Source organism: Calidris pugnax, unplaced genomic scaffold (genome assembly GCF_001431845.1).
Source record: "Calidris pugnax isolate Ruff unplaced genomic scaffold, ASM143184v1 scaffold42, whole genome shotgun sequence".
Classification (NCBI taxonomy): domain Eukaryota; kingdom Metazoa; phylum Chordata; class Aves; order Charadriiformes; family Scolopacidae; genus Calidris; species Calidris pugnax.
The window spans coordinates 13,925,768-13,937,875 of record NW_015090920.1 but is presented as its reverse complement, the minus strand read 5'-3'; the positions used below and the strand labels follow the sequence as shown (position 1 = coordinate 13,937,875).

The following is a 12,108-nucleotide window of genomic DNA, read 5'->3' as shown; positions in this document are numbered from 1 at the left end:
GGGGGGGGTGTGAGGAAGAGGAAGGTGGGTGTTACTGTACTTTTCAAGGTATTCAACAGAACTGCAAAATCATTTTTTTTTAAAAAAAAAGCACTGGGAAACAGTTAACTAAGTCATTAATTATCTGTTGGAGAATCTGAAATATATACAAAAGTCAGGGCACTGACATGCTAAACCAGATACAGCTCAAACCCAGCTAACAGAACCCACATCTGTAACCAGTCTAACAGCTCATTTCTAAAAGCTGCATCAAAAATCCCCACTTTCTGTATTCTTAACAATTTGGAGACATCATTCAAAATGAATACAAATGAAAAAAGAGGCAATAAGGTCAATGCTGCTGTATACTCAAGAAAAAAGTAACATTTCTGCTTTCAGCACTTAAACTACTCAGAATTTGTATACTAAAAACAATCTTTGCCTGCTACGGCAACCAGTATTGTCTTCCATCTGCTGCAAGGTTATCAGAATACACACGACCCCTTTTTCCAATTTGCTTCACACACAGTAGGTAAAAAAGCCATTTCATTTCAGTAAAATTTCTTTTTTAAAGGCTTAGGTATTGAAAACTCAAAATCAAGAACAAGTGAGACAACAAATATCATCAAAGCATTTGCTATTGAAAAAGTAAAGACACAGGAAATAATTTCAAGCATCTAAGGACATCACGGAGCAGCAGCAACTTTAAAACAATTCCAAAGACAGAAACACCAAAACACCATTACCTTGAATTCTTTTTCGATGTTGGCCAACTTGGCAAGTTCATTGCTGAGTTCTAGAGCAGTGAGTACCGGATCTTCACTAGAGAGAGACAGATAAGCCGGACTAGCCAGTCCTTTGTACGCATTTATTCTTGACCTAGAGTGACTGAAAGAATCATGCTTTTGCTTCTCTGTACAGTCATTACATTTGCAAAAATAATCATGAGGTCTTTCTATCCTTGCTCCTTTCATCAATAGCATGTGCACGACTTCGTATTTTTGGCAGTGGGCAGCTAAAATTATGGGAGTGATATCTGGAGAAAAGCGGGTACCGTCTTCGTCATAGGAATAAAAATCATCATCCTGGAGCTCCTGCTCACAAGGGCTCAGAGTCAGTCGCTTATTTACTGAAAACCCAGGATGATTCAAAATTGCTTCCACTATCCTAATGTAGCCCTTGCTGATTGCGAGCAGCAGGGCATCTCCAATCCGTGCCAAGTTCTCTTTTTTTAACAGAAGTTCTGTCACCTCCAAATGTTCATTCCCTACAGCAAGCTGCAAGGCGTTTTGGCCCATGTAGTCAACACAGTTGACATTCAGTGTTTTTGACTCCTCCAACATTTTGCGCACCACAGGTATGTTCCCATACTCTGCAGCGTCTAGAAAGCGCTCCTCTTCGGCCGTGAGGCTGGTGCCCCTGTTGTTGAACATGAACGCGGGGCCCCTAATGGCCTGTCGCCTTCCCTTTTCCCTCATCATAGTCATGCGCCTCAGAGATGGACTTTCTTCAATGTACCTAATAAGAAAACAAAAAGGTAACAGAATTTTATCGTTATGGTCATTTGTAGCTTCCGCTTCTCCTGTGGCTACAAAAATAACAATGTATTTTGTCCCTTGTCATTCGCCCATCTATTGACAAGAAGTATTTTTTATTGTGATTGTTCTGCTTTCACGCTTGTTTGTCTGCAATCTAAAGGCACCTACAGGCTCAGTGCCACAGGCCACTTCTCTTTTGTTAGCATGGTCACAATTTTTACATTTTTTTTTACTTTTTGTAAGACGTCACTTGCCTTCAGAAATCTTTCCCAACTCAGTTCAGTACATACAGAAAATGAACACATCTACTATACTACTTTCAGTAGTAACTAATACTATCCACCATAGGCATTCAAGCTGATGGTTTAAGGAAGGCAAGATTTATACTTACCGTATTGGAGTTCACATAAATGAGAGGTGAAAACAAGTTTTCTGCCCGATGTCTGCCAAGCAATACACAGTGAGCCTGATCTCATGCCTTCTAGTGTCAGTACCAGAAACGTTAACCAAATCTGGAAGATTCTACTTAGGAGTGAATTTGGTCAAATTCTAAGTCTTTGAAAAACAACTCATACACGTTCAACAAACTTTCTGGATGTTAGTAACTAAACTGCTCACAGACTTCTGGCACTGGGCATGAGCCAGTGTGAACTGGAATCAGCTCTCACTCTAGCTAGATTTCCACACTGCTGTGGGTTACGTTCAGCCTATTTCTATCTACCATTCCAGGAGCCGAAAGGAAGAAGCTATCTAATATCACTACATTATTATGTATGTGTTTGTTTTTGTTTTAAAAAGCCCTCCTGCATTCTTGTAATACGATCAAGTAATATGGGAAATTCAGAGAGCTATTGAATGAAAATGAAAACTGAGATGGCAGGCTGCACTGGAAAAAGGAAACTTGGGTATAGGAAAGTGAGATTGTTTAGGAAAGGGAACTGAACCAGGGAAGCTGTGAACTCCCCCCAAAAACTGGTTACAAAAGCAGAAAGAGGGAGAAAAGAAAAAGGGGACAGAAAAAAAAAAGAAAAAGCAGGCAAGCTAATTCAGAAAACACAGAAATTGGAATTATGAACCACTGAAGATATTGGCTGAGAGTAGTGGGGAGCAAACAGGAATAGTTTGAGAGAACAAACAGATGAGATGCTAAGCTGGATCTAACTAGATAATGAAACCAGGGAGGGGAGAGGAGGTGCAAAGAAGACAGACCTAGTACAAGAGGCTAAGGAGCAGACACTACCTAGCTGGAGGGAACAACAGGAAACAACTGCCTGGAGAGGTCTCAAGCAAACAGAATAGATGGGATCAGGCTAAAGTGGTCACAGCTGGGGGAAGAAGAGAAGCATTTACGCATGCCTGCCAGAGCAGAGGCCAAAGGCCTGAAAAGGTACTCAGGATACCAGAACCTTCCTTCCCTACCGCCTGCAAATAAATGTGAAACCCATCAGCAATCTCCCTTCCCTTTCTAGTCCAGCTCAATATTGAGACAGACAGCCTCCAGCTGCTATCAGTTAATCCATTAGTTCGAGGAATAGAGATCACTTGAGCTGATTTGATGGGCACAGAGACACCAGTGCAGCTGATAGAACAATATATGAGTTAATGGAGGTGTGCTTTGAATACATATAACACGATATATACACTACATAGAGACAAACAGGTCTTAAAAACGTCAAATTTGGTTCTTAAGCCCTATGTGCTTCTGTTCCTCACCTATAAAAAAAAAAGAACAGTTGGCTCCCATTTTACAGGAGCATTGTCAAAATTAATTTATTCACTTCGTTGAAAAACTCAGATACAAGAGTAAAAGGCCAGACAAAAAACTGCAGAGGAAATTAATCCTTCTACCCTCAGCACAAAAGCCAGGTAATGTGCATTAGGAGAGATGCGAGTCCACATAATGAATGCTGAGGGCAAAACATAATATTAAACAGCCCTTTTTAAGCAAACACCATCAGTCTGCAGAAGGACAGAAGCAAGGCCAAGCAAGCACACGCATCTTTGGCGCACACAAAGACTACGCATTTAAGTGAACATAGTGGAACCTGCATGGGCAGCTTCAAAACCTGCATATCCTAATTGCTGCTGGTTCAAATCCACCACCTGAGCAACATTCTTCTAAATGCAGTCTTTTTTATTTTTTGTGTGTGATCTTTCAACAATGAGCTTAGCTGTATTTCTGCTGCACAAAACATGCCTGTTGACATCACTGGATTTCCCCACATGCGGCAATGTCAGCCATTACAGTTTTCATTGGGCATAACTAATTCCATTCAGGTTATAAGAATATGCCTCGCCTTCCAGCTATCTGCATCAGCTGTAATAAATTCAGCAAAACATAAAATCTTAATCACTTTATCACAGCTACTAATATCGTAAAAGCTAGTCCATGCTCTGAACATTTCAGTTAACACGAACGGGCAGCTCCATTGCAGACCCAAGTGAAGGATTGTAATATCCATTGCCAAGGGCAGGTCTCTCCTGGGATGAAGCATTTCATCTTCTTACATTTTCATCTGTGGTTGGTATTCCAGGACTACCAGAAATGACCTGGGTAGCACTGCAATACAAGCAATGTTAACTGGTATTTACTTTTTTAAATATGTGCCAAAACTGCTTTGCCAAACATGACAGGATCTTGGGGTTTTTTTCCCTTCTGTACTCTTTAAGTCTATGAAAAAGGCTGCATAACAAAGAGGATTTGTGAGTCTCTTAAACACAGAATTGATTTAATGTTTTTAAGCCCAGGCATATTTCACGTTTGGGAATACTCAGATATAAAGATTGGAGCCAAGAGAACACACAGTGAACAGCCACCGTATGCTACTACCTTATTCCCCAACGAAATCAGAAGTAAACCCAGAAATACTGTCTTTTCATAGCTACCTTTTAAACAAGATCTTATTGTCTGCTATGCAACACACAGCTACAGAAAGGTAATTGTTTACTGTCATGCTATAAAGAAAAAAAGTATGCATATTAAAAAAAGTAAAAAAAGACAGAACAGATTGACTCATGCTGACTTCTTGATCTAAGAAGGCTCAAAACTGCCACCCTGCATCTCATTTGTCATTTATGAAATACATAACAATACATTTTCCCCTACATATTCAGTGTAATTTTTCAGAGTATTTTTAAATACAGCACTTATTTTCTGTTTTATCTATCTTTCTTTCTAAATCCACTGTCTGACTGAGGTGACTCATCTGACTTCTGTAAAAAGAGATATATCCTTCTAAAGGTGTTGCGATAGAATGTCTTCCCAATAAGGAAAATTTCCTTGGCTATAAATCTTCTGACAGAAATGATTTATTTGAAGTGACTACAGTATCTTCTCAAAATAAAGATAAAAGTTGCTTGGTATTTTAATGACTAAAATATCGTCAAGACCTCCTGAAAAAAAAATAAAAAGCAAAAAAATCTTGTATAGCACCGCACAGCGAGTCAGGTTCAGACTGTTAGGTTCATCCATGCCTGCCTCCTCTGTTCTCCCCTCCTGCCCTCCAATTCAAAGACCCTGAAGCCAGGGCAGCTCTGGTCAGAGTACTGGAAGCAAGAAGCATCCGGTACAAGGTCTCCTATTCCGTTTTCTGCTCTTCTGTTCTTACATCCAATATTTTTAAGCTATCCTGAAGCACAAAGAAAATGATAAAAATTTTAGTTTTAAATATTTAACTGTTTTCAGTACATTTTATATGTAATATTTGCCAACTGAGGTAATCTAAACAACAAAATCTCAAGTCGCATCTCTAAATATCATTAGACTGGCTTAGAAATATTATTAAAATAGAATTAAGTGTGCATTAATTATTTGTGTTCTACTTCCTAAAGCCTTTAAAGTTCGTATACCTTGTCTCTGTAAAGAGCTGACAACTGACATTAAAAGAGGGAAGGAGAGATGGAAATCACAATGCTCCTCTTCCCAACTGTTCTAAATAGTTGAAAGAACAGAAAAAACTTAAAAATCTGTAGAATGCATGTCAAAAAAGCCACAAGAACACCAAGCAAAAAAATGACCAATTATTTTCTGTTAATTCTTCAGCAAAGACACACCACGACATTAAGAAAGTTCTAGTCCTAGTACACAGGTTGCATAAGTACACTACGTGGTATGCAACAGGAAGGTGAGAGGACAGAACTCAGTCCCCCTTTGCTGACATGAAGCAGTCCCTGAGCCAATCCATTTTTTCCCCAACTGTTTTTCACATTTCACAGCAGAAAAATAGCCAAGGGGTCTATAAAGCTTCAAGCCTGTTTGCTGCTCGGCACAAACAGGAAGGATGGAACTGGAGAAGAGCAATCATGTTAACAAGCACACCAGTTCCACCACATTTCACTTGGCCCTGAGCGTGCACTGATTAGGCAGCTGTTCTGAGGAACTGAAGAGCTTCACTGGCAAGACAGAACTTCAGAAACTTCCAGGTTAGTACACCAATCTTCAGAATCATTCATTCACCAGTATAAAACAAGGATGGTCTTAACTTAAAAGTTTATTTCCCTAAGCATAGGGCTACCATTTGTCAGCTTAAGTCTTGTTCACTTGTTCCTACTTTGGCAAACTCTCAGTGACAGCCGTAAATGAACATAACTCTCTACAAGATGATTAACAACTAAGATGTGACAGGACCATAAGTCAGCCTCTGGTTGAATAATACAAAAGCAGGACACCTTAGTTTCAGCTTTGCAACAGAACTCTCACATTAGTGAGGCCAAGGCCCCTGAAGGATTATAACACATTTCAAGACCTTATCTAATGATAAGTATCACAAGCTTTTGGTAGAGCAGTGTTAGGTACACTCTAAACAGCTAACTGGTCTGTTACATACCAGGTAATGTCATAAGACATAAAAACCTATCCTACATTACAACATATTTATGTTTACCTTAAATATTTTCATCTAAAATGTATGACCTTCAGATCTGCAATTAAAAATATTTTTTGTAAAATTTCCATGAAACAAACAATGGCCGTGTGCCTCATGTTTTGTACGCAGGACATTCACTATGACCTCACATTGCATCATATTGTTGCCTGGACAGTTACTCCTACGGACAAGGCTAGAAATTTGATCAGCAAAGCAACTCCAAAGGACTGGAGTAGGGATTATAATTCCTCTGCTTCTACCATACATTATTTCAATTACGGGTTTCTACTCTGTCAGCCTACCCATCCCTTTTCACATTCAAACTTTCTGAACTCTAGCAGAAGGACAGAAACATCGGACAAACAGTTGACCAGAGAATTCCTTGTGTTCTTCCATTATCTCATCAACAGCAGTTTGAAAGATTTATAATCTTATTTCCAGGTCTATTTTTTAACACTGCAAACTGCATAAGCTCTTTAGAAAAAAAAAGAGAGAAGTTGGAGAAGTGGAAGTTTCATTCAGGGCCTACGCAGATCCATACAGCCATTTTCTAACATTTGTACTGAAGAACAGACTGTTATTCTCCCTGGACTATTAAATGCAATAAAAGATGGCATCAACGATTTACAAGCAGTTTACCCCACTGCTAAACTGCAGCACAACATCAGTGATCTTGATTCTATTCTAGCCCTGCAAAGGAAATGGAGTCCAGCGATTATAGACAGCTCAGATAAGTGCACCACGGAAACACTGATACGCACGCACATTTAAAAGCAACAGCACAGGAGTCAGCTGCACAGGAGATGTGGATTGTGCCTCTTGTTCTGCCAAAAGTAACCTCTGAGGTCCCAGTTTTAAAATTAAAGCATGATAATTGCCTTACTCCCAAAAAGTAAGTGCTCAGACACGCACATACACACCAGCAGCATTTTAGCACATGAGTCCCGAGATCTCTTAAACTAAGCGATCTCAAATGTTTGCTTTGCTACCATCACTGGCAAAGACCATTGTTCCGTAGGAGCTCCTGGCTCCTACCAGGAGGTGTGCAGGGCCAGGGGCAGTGTTAGAGGGGCAATTCCCCCAGCCTCACTGCCTCTCCCAAAGGAGGGCTTTGCCACCCCTCCAAGCTCTGCCACAGCTGCCTACCAGAAGAAGCTCCTGGTAAATTCATTTCTTCACCAATAAAAATAGCATCACGTTCCTATATGTTTGCATGGAAGTTTGCAAGTGTTCCACACAATTTAGGAATCCCCACACCAAATGTAAAATGTATTAAATAAAAGCTTCCCTCTCCCTTCTGTGAACTACTGCCTGGGCTTTCCAGAAGAGGGAGGCTAATTCAGCTGAAGAGCAGGACATAAATCAGGCCAGCTGCACGATCTGACTCAGGTCTATACTCTCCCACTGGTCTGAAAGGACACAATCCATCATCCAAAATGCCCTCATGTCAGCTCACAGAAGTTCTGGCTCCGAACTGGAAAGACTTAGTCAAAAAACGGAACAAAACACAATGAGATATTAGGAGGTGTACACACACTTAGTTTGTTCCCTCCTCTCCCACCTCACAAATTATGCAGAGCTTTTTCCTACCATTACTCTTCACTAATTCCTCAGCAGAAAATACCAACCTTCTGAACTCCTGGGGGGAAAAGAGAACTGTATTTTGAAGACAGAAGCGCATCTGTACACACACAAAAAAAGGCAAACATCTCACCAGGAAAGAATCAAGTTATCATGCCTGCAGCAACAAAGAAATTTAAAGTTCTTTTACACTCAGACCTTTATTTGTGTTCTGTCAGTCCAGGAAACTAAACTATGATTTTCAGAGAGACGCAGGAAATCAGGCATCCAACGCCTACAACATTTAATTTACAGGTTTTGTCCACATTTTTCCCCACTGGGACATATAGTACCTTGTGAAACAAGTATTACATCCAGTCTGCAGACTTAGTGGGAAACTGAGGTTAATTACTTTTTCCAGCAGTATGTGGCACAGGAGGGAGCCAGCTGTACATTGACAGGCACCTTGCACAGGTTACAGCTTTCAGAGTGAAGACATTTCAAATACCAGCTAAGTGCATTTTCTCATGCAAGCTACTTCACGTCCTCCTGCCTCTTTTCCCTTGCACAGTTTGTCAGTAGTGAATATTTAGACTACAAATCCCTCCAGTCAAGGATTTTTATACTCACTTCGTGCACACTAAAGCCTTACATGTGTCAATCTGAGCGCATTATGAGCAAACTGATACTCATTTAATTACCATACACTGATTTTAGGCATTTGCACCAAATACAAAAATGTTACTCCAGGAGAAAAATCCCACTGCTATGCCAAGGATGACCACGGGCACTTAACAGGGGAAATGTGGGTCTTTTGCCTCTATGCCCTGTCAGTTCAATACACTCCTATTACATTGATTAATGTCGGCCACTGGGCAGCAGCTCGCGATCTCTGCTGTCACAGACTCCCAGGACAGGATGACAAGAATTATATACTGGCAATCAACTCCAACAGACGGAGCTTACTCCAGGCTCAAATGCCAATAGCTGTGCAAACTGAACTCTAGTCTTAGTCCCTGGTGGCATAATACCCATTTCGTAAAGAAAGGAATACGCCAACAGTTCTAGGAGGTCACTAACCTAAAATGGATTGAGAAGTTTAGGACTCGTAGCTCACAATTCATCTGAACTAACTTCAACTGTCTAAAAATAAAGCGCCCGAGTCTAAACTAATCCTCTCGGCTCTTTTTATGGTGAATGGAGAAAGACAGGCACCTCAAGAAAGAAGATAAATGACTACACTGGCTTGCCCATTGCTATTTCCTCCCTCATCCCATCAACTACAGAGGGAGCCTAGACAAACAATTTATGCACAACTAACTTTCAGACAGCTAAAGACATGAGAAAGACTCCTTCATTTGAAGTCTGGATTGCTGGGTACAGGGTATTTGTGAAGAACTTCTGCACAGGGATGGTAAAAAACACTTATTTGTGGCTATCCCATTCTAAGTCTACTCTAATTATTTCTGTACTTTACAGTTGTTCTCTAGGGGGATTTTAATGAAGGCTTCTATAAATTCTGAATATGTTATCTTAAAACTCAAAATAAAATGTTTGTAATCTGGTAATTAAAATATTTAATTAAGAACTAATTATTGTCCTGAAAGTATAAAATACTCAAGTAATCCTCAGAGATGAGTCTACCTAAACTGCAGCGTGTTATAAAAATAAGTGAATGATTCATGGCCAACCTACATTTGGGAAGTCAGAGAAAAGAAAGTTAACATCCCTATTAGCAAAACTGAATTTATTTCTCTCGCAGTGAGTCTAGTCGTGGTCAGTATTTATATGTTTATATGATTAAACCTTAAACAACAACAAACTGAAATTTCCGAAGACAACATCAAACAGGGTAAGACGCATCTCAAGAACTGAGGTTTTTCTGCACAGGTGTCCTAGATTTCTGTGGGGAGCCTGGTTTTATCACGGACTAGATTTAAAAAAAAAAAAAAAAAGAAAATAATTTAAAAAAAAAAGAGAGATGCATTAGCGCCGCTCGTACTGAAGGGTGCAGTGGGGTCTCTTGAAGCTCCGCTGAGCCAATAGTTAGGTTTTCTCGGCAGCTACGCTACTAGCCAGGGAAAAATAGGAAAAAAAAAAAAAAAAAAAAAAAAAAAAAAAGATACTGAATTCCTCAAAGCAGGGCTGCCTTAGAGCAAGGAAAGTAAACTTATTTAAGCACCCTACAGAACTGGAGACCAAACACAAAAGCCTCTAGTGGTGCACGTAAATCTACCATAAACATTCAGTCAGTTACCTTAGGTTGTGGCTCATCACTTATATCCATCAGCCTCGCTTGCAGTCATCAATAAAGACAAGGGAACTTGTGAACCCAACAAGTACTTCAAGGGGAAAGATATTACCAACTACAACAGCCAGACAAGTAGAGACAGCCTCCTTCTGTCCCAAAGCATTGCTGCAATAACACATCTAACAGCAAGGGATTCCACAGGAAAACTGCAAGATGCATCCACTCTATCCACTTATTTTTATTAAAGACACCAGACAACCCCCAACCACAAGCTGTTAAATCCCTTTTTGTTCTTCAAAAGCGTTAAGTACCTTCCCCCAGCTATACCAGTGCAGGAAACCTATAGCAAAGCTACAAATTCTTCATTCAAAACAAAACAGAAGTCAAGCACTTAGGGAACAATGTATCGGTTTTCACTGAATAAACTGCACCACTAGATTTAAAAAAAAAAAAAAAAAGAAAATAATTTAAAAAAAAAAGAGAGATGCATTAGCGCCGCTCGTACTGAAGGGTGCAGTGGGGTCTCTTGAAGCTCCGCTGAGCCAATAGTTAGGTTTTCTCGGCAGCTACGCTACTAGCCAGGGAAAAATAAAAAAAAAAAAAAAAAAAAGAAAGAAAGAAAGATGAAATGTCTTTATGCCCCGGCACCCCTGCCTGCCTCCTGAGGGAGCAAAGCCGAGGGGCCGGGGAGGAGGGAGCCGGGGGCAGGCGGGGACCGGACCATCCCCTCCCGGCACTTTCTCCCAAGTCTCCGCACCTCAGCCGCTGCCGACCGGGCCCGTCCCCCCCTCCAGCACCCGGCACCCCCGCTGGCTGCCCGGCCGGGGGACAACTTGCCGGGGCGACGGGGCGGACGGTCCCCCTTCCCCCCCCACCCCCGCAAGCGGCTCCTCCGGGGAAGCTGCCGTCCCAGCACCCTTTAACCCACCCCCGGGGGCCCGACTTACATGGTGCTGGCGAACGGGGGGGGCGGGTAGTAGCCGTAGGGCTCACGGAGGGTTTTGACGGCTCTCTGAGGTGGCGGAGGGGGCTCCGGCCCCCCATTGACGCCTCTCCAGCCGCGGCGCCGGCGCTGCTGCTCCTCTTCCTCTGCGCCCTCCTCCTCCTCCTCCTCCTGCTGCGGGGGGAAGGTCACTCTCCCCTGCTCCTTGCTCTTCCTGCTCTTGCTCGACATGGTCAGGGTCCCCTCAGGCGGTGGCGATGCCGGCTGTTCCCGCTCCCGGCCGGCCTCGTCCGGCAGCGCGTGTGGCGGGGAAGGAGGCGGGCGGAGGAGGAAAGCCCTGCCCGGCGGGGGACAGAGCACCTGGCGAGGACAAAACCCTCACCGTAAAACCACCGCCGCCCCTCCGCCCTCTCCTCCTCCTCCTGCCGCCCGTCAGGAAGGCGGCGCGATGCGGGGCCGGCGAGTACCGGGGAGGTGAGGAAGAGACTGGGCTCCCGGCGGCGGCTCTGCCCCTCTCCTCTCCCTGTCATCATCCCTCGCTAGGACGGCATCGTTACTGAGGCAGAGGGGCGAGCCGCCGCGCAGAGGAGCAGCCGCTCACCGCAGCGGACGCTCCGGAGAGGAGGGGACGCCTCTCCCCGCTCCCGCCCCGCCACCTCCGCCCGCCCAACGCCCGTCTGGGCCCGGGGCGGGGTGTGAGGGGGTGGCGCCGCCGCCACAGCGCCTTTACAAGTGTCCCTCCGCCGCCGCCCCTGAGGTAAAACCTACGGCTGGCACGCCTGGCCTGCAGGTAGGGGCACGGCCGCCGCTGCGGGGAGTCCTCCGGTGGTGCCCGCCGGCCTGCACGGACGGTAGCGAGGCCTGTCAGCGGTGCCCGCCGGCGGTACGAGCCCCGGAGGAGGCCCGGAGCGCTCGAGCGGTCACGGCGTGAGGCGGCGGGGCTGCCCCGGCAAAGGTAGTTGTTTTCCCGCA

General features: G+C 43.5%; 1 protein-coding gene across 3 annotated transcripts in view; it reads right to left on the bottom strand.

Annotated features, from left to right (window-relative positions):
* TRPC3 (transient receptor potential cation channel, subfamily C, member 3) overlaps positions 1 to 11,755 on the bottom strand; it is a 44,811-nt gene extending 33,056 nt beyond the window's left edge. For 2 of the 3 annotated variants that reach the window (XM_014950104.1, XM_014950105.1), the window contains exons 1-2: positions 11,141 to 11,755; positions 726 to 1,497 (exon numbers count right to left, since the gene is read on the bottom strand). In XM_014950104.1, coding sequence (XP_014805590.1) covers positions 726 to 1,497; positions 11,141 to 11,367 — 999 coding nt within the window. In that variant the 5' untranslated portion in view covers positions 11,368 to 11,755. The remainder of the gene's footprint in view (positions 1 to 725; positions 1,498 to 11,140) is intronic. The other variant, XM_014950103.1, reaches the window with a different exon arrangement.
* Positions 11,756 to 12,108: the final 353 nt, after the last annotated feature.